Source organism: Hypanus sabinus, chromosome 25 (assembly GCF_030144855.1).
Source record: "Hypanus sabinus isolate sHypSab1 chromosome 25, sHypSab1.hap1, whole genome shotgun sequence".
Taxonomy (NCBI): Eukaryota; Metazoa; Chordata; class Chondrichthyes; order Myliobatiformes; family Dasyatidae; genus Hypanus; species Hypanus sabinus.
This window is the reverse complement of record NC_082730.1, coordinates 453,367-464,085: the sequence shown is the minus strand read 5'-3', so window position 1 is coordinate 464,085 and position 10,719 is coordinate 453,367. Positions and strand designations below refer to the sequence as shown.

Genomic DNA, 10,719 nt, shown 5'->3' with positions numbered 1-10,719 from the left:
CTGTCCCATGACACCCCTCTCACTAAACCCACTGTCCTTACTCTTCCCACTGTCATGTGACGCCCCTCACACTAATCCCGCTGCCTCCCCTCTCCCCACTGTCCCATGACACCCCTCTCACTAAACCCACTGTCCTTACTCTTCCCACTGTCAGTGACGCCCCTCACACTGATCCCGCTGCCTACCCTCTCCCTACCGTCAATGACATTCCTCACACTAAACCCACTGTCCTTACTCTCCCCACTGTCAGTGACGCCCCTCATACTAATCCCGCTGCCTCCCCTCTCCCTACCATCAATGACATTCCTCACACTAAACCCACTGCCCTTACTCTTCCACTGTCAGTGACGCCCCTCACACTAAATCCACTGTCCTTACTCTCCCCACTGTCAGTGACGCCCCTCACACTAAACCCACTGTCCTTACTCTTCCCACTGTCAGTGACGCCCCTCACACTGATCCCGCTGCCTCCCCTCTCCCCACCGTCCCATGACACCCCTCACACTAAACCCACTGTCCTTACTCTCCCCACCGTCAGTGACGCCCCTCACACTAATCCCGCTGCCTACCCTCTCCCTACCGTCAATGACATTCCTCACACTAAACCCACTGCCCTTACTCTTCCTACCGTCAATGACAGCCCTCACTCTAATCCCGTTGCCTCCCCTCTCCCTACCGTCAATGACACCCCTCACACTAAACCCACTGTCCTTACTCTTCCCACTGTCAGTGACGCCCCTCACACTGATCCCGCTGCCTCCCCTCTCCCCACCGTCCCATGACACCCCTCACACTAAACCCACTGTCCTTACTCTTCCCACTGTCAGTGACGCCCCTCACACTAATCCCACTGCCCTTACTCTCCCCACTGTCAGTGACGCCCCTCACACTAATCCCACTGCCTCCCCTCTCCCCACCGTCCCATGACAGCCCTCTCACTAAACCCACTGCCCTTACTCTTCCCACTGTCAGTGACGCCCCTCACACTGATCCCGCTGCCTCCCCTCTCCCCACTGTCCCATGACACCCCTCACACTAAACCCACTGCCCTTACTCTTCCCACTGTCAGTGACGCCCCTCACACTGATCCCGCTGCCTCCCCTCTCCCCACTGTCCATGACACCCCTCACACTAAACCCACTGTCCTTACTCTCCCCACTGTCAGTGACGCCCCTCACACTAAACCCGCTGCCCTTACTCTTCCCACTGTCAGTGACGCCCCTCACACTAATCCCGCTGCCTCCCCTCTCCCTACCGTCCATGACACCCCTCACACTAAACCCACTGTCCTTACTCTTCCCACTGTCAGTGACGCCCCTCACACTAATCCCGCTGCCTCCCCTCTCCCTACCGTCCATGACAGCCCTCACACTAAACCCACTGCCCTTACTCTCCCCACTGTCAGTGACGCCCCTCACACTGATCCCGCTGCCTCCCCTCTCCCCACTGTCCCATGACACCCCTCACACTAAACCCACTGTCCTTACTCTCCCCACTGTCAGTGACGCCCCTCACACTAAACCCGCTGCCCTTACTCTTCCCACTGTCAGTGACGCCCCTCACACTAATCCCGCTGCCTCCCCTCTCCCTACCGTCCATGACACCCCTCACACTAAACCCACTGTCCTTACTCTTCCCACTGTCAGTGACGCCCCTCACACTAAACCCACTGCCTCCCCTCTCCCTACCATCAATGACATTCCTCACACTAAACCCACTGCCCTTACTCTTCCCACTGTCAGTGACGCCCCTCACACTGATCCCGCTGCCCTTACTCTCCCCACCGTCAGTGACGCCCCTCACACTGATCCCGCTGCCTCCCCTCTCCCCACTGTCCCATGACAGCCCTCACACTAAACCCACTGTCCTTACTCTTCCCACTGTCAGTGACGCCCCTCACACTGATCCCGCTGCCTCCCCTCTCCCTACCGTCAATGACACCCCTCTCACTAAACCCACTGTCCTTACTCTCCCCACTGTCAGTGATGCCCCTCACACTAAACCCACTGTCCTTACTCTCCCCACTGTCAGTGATGCCCCTCACACTAAACCCACTGTCCTTACTCTCCCCACTGTCAGTGACGCCCCTCACACTAAACCCACTGCCTCCCCTCTCCCTACCATCAATGACATTCCTCACACTAAACCCACTGCCCTTACTCTTCCCACTGTCAGTGACGCCCCTCACACTGATCCCGCTGCCTCCCCTCTACCCACCGTCCCATGACAGCCCTCACACTAAACCCACTGCCCTTACTCTTCCCACTGTCAGTGACGCCCCTCACACTTAACCCACTGCCTACCCTCTCCCTACCGTCAATGACACCCCTCACACTAAACCCACTGCCCTTACTCTCCCCACCGTCAGTGACGCCCCTCACACTGATCCCGCTGCCTCCCCTCTCCCCACCGTCCCATGACAGCCCTCACACTAAACCCACTGCCCTTACTCTTCCCACTGTCAGTGACGCCCCTCACACTAAACCCACTGCCTCCCCTCTCCCTACCATCAATGACATTCCTCACACTAAACCCACTGCCCTTACTCTTCCCACTGTCAGTGACGCCCCTCACACTGATCCCGCTGCCTCCCCTCTCCCCACTGTCCCATGACAGCCCTCACACTAAACCCACTGTCCTTACTCTTCCCACTGTCAGTGACGCCCCTCACACTGATCCCGCTGCCTCCCCTCTCCCCACTGTCCCATGACAGCCCTCACACTAAACCCACTGTCCTTACTCTTCCCACTGTCAGTGATGCCCCTCACACTAAACCCACTGTCCTTACTCTCCCCACTGTCAGTGACGCCCCTCACACTGATCCCGCTGCCTCCCCTCTCCCTACCGTCAATGACACCCCTCACACTAAACCCACTGCCCTTACTCTTCCCACTGTCAGTGACGCCCCTCATACTAATCCCGCTGCCTCCCCTCTCCCCACTGTCCCATGACACCCCTCTCACTAAACCCACTGCCCTTACTCTTCCCACTGTCAGTGACGCCCCTCACACTAATCCCGCTGCCTCCCCTCTCCCTACCGTCAGTGACGCCCCTCGCACTAAACCCACTGCCTCCCCTCTCCCTACCGTCAATGACACCCCTCTCACTAAACCCACTGCCCTTACTCTTCCCACTGTCAGTGACGCCCCTCACACTGATCCCGCTGCCTCCCCTCTCCCCACTGTCCCATGACACCCCTCTCACTAAACCCACTGCCCTTACTCTTCCCACTGTCAGTGACGCCCCTCACACTGATCCCGCTGCCTCCCCTCTCCCCACTGTCCCATGACACCCCTCTCACTAAACCCACTGTCCTTACTCTTCCCACTGTCAGTGACGCCCCTCACACTGATCCCGCTGCCTACCCTCTCCCTACCGTCAATGACATTCCTCACACTAAACCCACTGTCCTTACTCTCCCCACTGTCAGTGACGCCCCTCATACTAATCCCGCTGCCTCCCCTCTCCCTACCGTCAATGACATTCCTCACACTAAACCCACTGCCCTTACTCTCCCCACTGTCAGTGACGCCCCTCACACTAAACCCACTGTCCTTACTCTTCCCACTGTCAGTGACGCCCCTCACACTGATCCCGCTGCCTCCCCTCTCCCCACCGTCCCATGACACCCCTCACACTAAACCCACTGTCCTTACTCTCCCCACCGTCAGTGACGCCCCTCACACTAATCCCGCTGCCTACCCTCTCCCTACCGTCAATGACATTCCTCACACTAAACCCACTGCCCTTACTCTTCCCACTGTCAGTGACGCCCCTCACACTGATCCCGCTGCCTCCCCTCTCCCCACCGTCCCATGACAGCCCTCTCACTAAACCCACTGCCCTTACTCTCCCCACTGTCAGTGACGCCCCTCACACTAATCCCACTGCCTCCCCTCTCCCCACCGTCCCATGACAGCCCTCTCACTAAACCCACTGCCCTTACTCTTCCCACTGTCAGTGACGCCCCTCACACTGATCCCGCTGCCTCCCCTCTCCCCACTGTCCCATGACACCCCTCACACTAAACCCACTGCCCTTACTCTTCCCACTGTCAGTGACGCCCCTCACACTGATCCCGCTGCCTCCCCTCTCCCCACTGTCAGTGACGCCCCTCACACTAAACCCACTGCCTCCCCTCTCCCTACCATCAATGACATTCCTCACACTAAACCCACTGCCCTTACTCTTCCCACTGTCAGTGACGCCCCTCACACTGATCCCGCTGCCCTTACTCTCCCCACCGTCAGTGACGCCCCTCACACTGATCCCGCTGCCTCCCCTCTCCCCACTGTCCCATGACAGCCCTCACACTAAACCCACTGTCCTTACTCTTCCCACTGTCAGTGACGCCCCTCACACTGATCCCGCTGCCTCCCCTCTCCCTACCGTCAATGACACCCCTCTCACTAAACCCACTGTCCTTACTCTCCCCACTGTCAGTGACGCCCCTCACACTGATCCCGCTGCCTCCCCTCTCCCTACCGTCAATGACACCCCTCACACTAAACCCACTGCCCTTACTCTTCCCACTGTCAGTGACGCCCCACACACTAATCCCGCTGCCTCCCCTCTCCCTACCGTCAATGACACCCCTCACACTAAACCCACTGCCCTTACTCTTCCCACTGTCAGTGACGCCCCTCATACTAATCCCGCTGCCTCCCCTCTCCCCACTGTCCCATGACACCCCTCACACTAAACCCACTGCCCTTACTCTTCCCACTGTCAGTGACGCCCCTCACACTAATCCCGCTGCCTCCCCTCTCCCTACCGTCAATGACACCCCTCACACTAAACCCACTGTCCTTACTCTCCCCACCGTCAGTGACGCCCCTCACACTGATCCCGCTGCCTCCCCTCTCCCCACCGTCCCATGACACCCCTCTCACTAAACCCACTGTCCTTACTCTTCCCACTGTCAGTGATGCCCCTCACACTAAACCCACTGTCCTTACTCTCCCCACTGTCAGTGACGCCCCTCACACTGATCCCGCTGCCTCCCCTCTCCCTACCGTCAATGACACCCCTCACACTAAACCCACTGCCCTTACTCTTCCCACTGTCAGTGACGCCCCTCATACTAATCCCGCTGCCTCCCCTCTCCCCACTGTCCCATGACACCCCTCTCACTAAACCCACTGCCCTTACTCTTCCCACTGTCAGTGACGCCCCTCACACTAATCCCGCTGCCTCCCCTCTCCCTACCGTCAGTGACGCCCCTCGCACTAAACCCACTGCCTCCCCTCTCCCTACCATCAATGACATTCCTCACACTAAACCCACTGCCCTTACTCTTCCCACTGTCAGTGACGCCCCTCACACTAATCCCGCTGCCTCCCCTCTCCCTACCGTCAATGACACCCCTCTCACTAAACCCACTGCCCTTACTCTTCCCACTGTCAGTGACGCCCCTCACACTGATCCCGCTGCCTCCCCTCTCCCCACTGTCCCATGACACCCCTCTCACTAAACCCACTGTCCTTACTCTTCCCACTGTCAGTGACGCCCCTCACACTGATCCCGCTGCCTCCCCTCTCCCTACCGTCAGTGACGCCCCTCGCACTAAACCCACTGTCCTTACTCTCCCCACTGTCAGTGACGCCCCTCACACTGATCCCGCTGCCTACCCTCTCCCTACCGTCAATGACATTCCTCACACTAAACCCACTGTCCTTACTCTCCCCACTGTCAGTGACGCCCCTCATACTAATCCCGCTGCCTCCCCTCTCCCTACCGTCAATGACATTCCTCACACTAAACCCACTGCCCTTACTCTTCCCACTGTCAGTGACGCCCCTCACACTGATCCCGCTGCCTCCCCTCTCCCCACCGTCCCATGACACCCCTCACACTAAACCCACTGTCCTTACTCTCCCCACCGTCAGTGACGCCCCTCACACTAATCCCGCTGCCTACCCTCTCCCCACTGTCAGTGACGCCCCTCACACTAAACCCACTGTCCTTACTCTCCCCACTGTCAGTGACGCCCCTCACACTGATCCCGCTGCCTCCCCTCTCCCCACTGTCAGTGACGCCCCTCACACTAAACCCACTGTCCTTACTCTCCCCACTGTCAGTGACGCCCCTCACACTGATCCCGCTGCCTCCCCTCTCCCTACCGTCAATGACATTCCTCACACTAAACCCACTGCCCTTACTCTTCCTACCGTCAATGACAGCCCTCACTCTAATCCCGTTGCCTCCCCTCTCCCTACCGTCAATGACACCCCTCACACTAAACCCACTGTCCTTACTCTTCCCACTGTCAGTGACGCCCCTCACACTAATCCCACTGCCCTTACTCTCCCCACTGTCAGTGACGCCCCTCACACTAATCCCACTGCCTCCCCTCTCCCCACCGTCCCATGACAGCCCTCTCACTAAACCCACTGCCCTTACTCTTCCCACTGTCAGTGACGCCCCTCACACTGATCCCGCTGCCTCCCCTCTCCCCACTGTCCCATGACACCCCTCACACTAAACCCACTGCCCTTACTCTTCCCACTGTCAGTGACGCCCCTCACACTGATCCCGCTGCCTCCCCTCTCCCCACTGTCCCATGACACCCCTCACACTAAACCCACTGTCCTTACTCTCCCCACTGTCAGTGACGCCCCTCACACTAAACCCGCTGCCCTTACTCTTCCCACTGTCAGTGACGCCCCTCACACTAATCCCGCTGCCTCCCCTCTCCCTACCGTCCATGACACCCCTCACACTAAACCCACTGTCCTTACTCTCCCCACTGTCAGTGACGCCCCTCACACTAAACCCGCTGCCCTTACTCTTCCCACTGTCAGTGACGCCCCTCACACTAATCCCGCTGCCTCCCCTCTCCCTACCGTCCATGACACCCCTCACACTAAACCCACTGTCCTTACTCTCCCCACTGTCAGTGACGCCCCTCACACTAAACCCACTGTCCTTACTCTCCCCACTGTCAGTGACGCCCCTCACACTAAACCCACTGTCCTTACTCTCCCCACTGTCAGTGACGCCCCTCACACTAAACCCACTGTCCTTACTCTCCCCACTGTCAGTGACGCCCCTCACACTAAACCCACTGCCTACCCTCTCCCTACCGTCAGTGACACCCCTCACACTAAACCCACTGCCCTTACTCTCCCCACTGTCAGTGACGCCCCTCACACTAAACCCGCTGCCTACCCTCTCCCTACCGTCAGTGACACCCCTCACACTAAACCCACTGCCCTTACTCTCCCCACCGTCAGTGACGCCCCTCACACTAATCCCGCTGCCTACCCTCTCCCTACCATCAATGACATTCCTCACACTAAACCCACTGTCCTTACTCTTCCCACTGTCAGTGACGCCCCTCACACTGATCCCGCTGCCTCCCCTCTCCCCACTGTCCCATGACATTCCTCACACTAAACCCACTGTCCTTACTCTCCCCACTGTCAGTGATGCCCCTCACACTAAACCCACTGTCCTTACTCTCCCCACTGTCAGTGATGCCCCTCACACTAAACCCACTGCCCTTACTCTTCCCACTGTCAGTGACGCCCCTCACACTAAACCCACTGCCCTTACTCTTCCCACTGTCAGTGACGCCCCTCACACTAAACCCACTGTCCTTACTCTCCCCACTGTCAGTGACGCCCCTCACACTAAACCCACTGTCCTTACTCTTCCCACTGTCAGTGACGCCCCTCACACTGATCCCGCTGCCTCCCCTCTCCCCACCGTCCCATGACACCCCTCACACTAAACCCACTGTCCTTACTCTTCCCACTGTCAGTGACGCCCCTCACACTGATCCCGCTGCCTCCCCTCTCCCCACCGTCCCATGACAGCCCTCACACTAAACCCACTGTCCTTACTCTTCCCACTGTCAGTGACGCCCCTCACACTGATCCCGCTGCCTCCCCTCTCCCCACCGTCCCATGACAGCCCTCACACTAAACCCACTGCCCTTACTCTCCCCACCGTCAATGACACCCCTCACACTAAACCCACTGTCCTTACTCTCCCCACTGTCAGTGACGCCCCTCACACTAAACCCACTGCCCTTACTCTTCCCACTGTCAGTGACGCCCCTCACACTAAACCCACTGTCCTTACTCTCCCCACTGTCAGTGACGCCCCACACACTAATCCCGCTGCCTACCCTCTCCCTACCGTCAATGACACCCCTCACACTAAACCCACTGTCCTTACTCTTCCCACTGTCACTGACGCCCCTCACACTAAACCCACTGTCCTTACTCTTCCCACTGTCAGTGACGCCCATCACACTAATCCCGCTGCCTCCCCTCTCCCCACCGTCCCATGACAGCCCTCACACTAAACCCACTGTCCTTACTCTTCCCACTGTCAGTGACGCCCCTCACACTGATCCCGCTGCCTCCCCTCTCCCCACCGTCCCATGACAGCCCTCACACTAAACCCACTGTCCTTACTCTCCCCACTGTCAGTGACGCCCCTCACACTGATCCCGCTGCCTCCCCTCTCCCCACTGTCAGTGACGCCCCACACACTAATCCCGCTGCCTCCCCTCTCCCTACCATCAATGACATTCCTCACACTAAACCCACTGCCCTTACTCTTCCTACCGTCAATGACAGCCCTCACTCTAATCCCGCTGCCTCCCCTCTTCCCACTGTCCCATGACACCCCTCACACTAAACCCACTGCCCTTACTCTCCCCACTGTCAGTGACGCCCCTCACACTGATCCCGCTGCCTCCCCTCTCCCCACTGTCCCATGACACCCCTCTCACTAAACCCACTGCCCTTACTCTCCCCACCGTCAGTGACACCCCTCACACTAAACCCACTGCCCTTACTCTTCCCACTGTCAGTGACGCCCCTCACACTAATCCCACTGCCTCCCCTCTTCCCGCCATATTGTGACCGACCTCACATGAATCACACAGCCTCTCTTTTTCCCGGTTTCACCTGTCTATTACCAGTAGCCGCCTTCTGCCCTACCCCTCCCCCCTCATTTTCGGCTTCCCCATCCCACCTTTTCCTTGCCATTCTCTGATCTCCTCCCACTGCCATGTTGTCCCACACCACCACTCCCCTTCACCCTTTCCATTTTACTCACACTGGCTGCTCTTCCATCTCCTGCTCCTTACCCCCTTTTCCTTTGTCTCTCTTCCCTCTCACCAGTACTGTAACCTCTCACCCTCCCTATTGCCTCTCCCTCTTTCCATCTCATCTCACCCCCCCCCCCCACCACTCCAGCCTCAACCTCACCTATCCTTACTCTGGGCTCTGGGCACCACATGGCTTTGGGGGGCAAAGACTGACACCAGAACTGGTCAACTCATGTTATTCTCTCTGTTACCTCTCATCCTCCCCTTCCCCTTTGTGGTCCTTTTCTATTACCCCTTCTCCCTATCCCTCCTCTCTTTCCACCCCTTCCCCCACTTCCCTGCAATCACTGTGCTTCTCTTCTCTGCTTCATCTCTCCCACTTTCCCCATCTACCCTCTTCTCTACTCCCTCTCTAAACCCTTGATCTACTCCACCTTTTTACACCCATTTCACTCCCCTCTGTTACTCCCTCCCCATCCCCCTCTCCATTTTTTATCCCTGCTCTCTCTTCCACCCTTCCCCCTTCTTGACCTCCACCTCCCATTTTCTTTCCCTCAGATGGGCGAAGGGCGGGCTGCCCATTGAGGGAGCCCGGGGCAGTGTGTACGAGACAGCTGTGGATCACACATACTTCACAGAGCCCGTCTCCTGTGAGGTAAAGAACTCAGAGGGGAGCACGAACGTCAGTTCCCTCGTCGATGTGGAGTGTAAGTCAAGCCTCTGCTTTCCCTCATTACACTACTTCATCACCACAGCCCCTCACTCACTGCCCTGCCCTCACCGTGGTCTCCCCTCACTTTTTTCCCTTCCTGTCCCTTCTTCATCACGGCATCTTTACATCACCCCTCACTCAACATGGTTCCTCCTCAACCCCCTCATTTAATATACCACTGCTTCAGCACGTCCCACAAGTGCCCATCCCACATCACACCTCTCTCACTGTCACCCCTGCAGTGCAATACTCCCTAGTTCTCTCTTGCTTCTTCTTTCTATCACTTTGCCTCACTCCTGCTCCCACTCCTTCAATCTCACCATCTTCCCTATATTTATGGTTTTCTCTCCATCCATCTCTTTCTGACTTCCTCCCCATTTCTTCCTCTGCCCTCTCTGCCACCCCTCTTCCTTCCTTCCCCTCCCTCCCATCCCTCACTCCCTCCAACTCCATCTCTCAACCACCACCCTTCCAACTTTCTCTCCCATATCCCCCTTTCTTCCCCCTTCACCCCCTCTCATTCTGCCCTGTCACTCTCCCCCTCTCTCCTCACATTCACTCTCCTGCCCTCCCTCCCTCCCACTCCACTCTCTCTCCTTCTACTGCTTCACCCACTCTCTCTTGCTTCTTTCTTCTCCTCTCCCTCTCTCGTATCTCCCACCATTCCATCTCTAACCTCCTCTCTCTTTGTCCCTCCCCCTTCCCACCCAATCCCTCCTGTCTTTTTTCCGTCTCTCACTCTTCTCTCTCTCTTTTTCCCCTTTCCTTCTCTACCCTCTCCCCCTCCTTGCACCCCTTCCCACAGTTGGACCACGGATGGTAGAGGAACCAGAGATGAAGACAGCCAACATGGGTGAGAGTGTGGTGCTGAGCTGTGTATGGGTGGGCAACCCGCCCTTGACCCTGACCTGGACAAAGAAAGGCTCAAATGTGGTACGGG

At 57.7% G+C, this 10,719-nt stretch overlaps 1 protein-coding gene across 3 annotated transcripts in view; it reads left to right on the top strand.

Annotated features, from left to right (window-relative positions):
* The window catches only part of LOC132380908 (kin of IRRE-like protein 1), a 210,246-nt gene that overhangs the window by 102,338 nt on the left and 97,189 nt on the right, over positions 1-10,719 (top strand). For all 3 annotated transcript variants that reach the window (XM_059949827.1, XM_059949826.1, XM_059949828.1), the window contains exons 7-8: positions 9,626-9,774; positions 10,585-10,712. In XM_059949827.1, the coding sequence (XP_059805810.1) occupies positions 9,626-9,774; positions 10,585-10,712 (277 nt within the window). The remainder of the gene's footprint in view (positions 1-9,625; positions 9,775-10,584; positions 10,713-10,719) is intronic.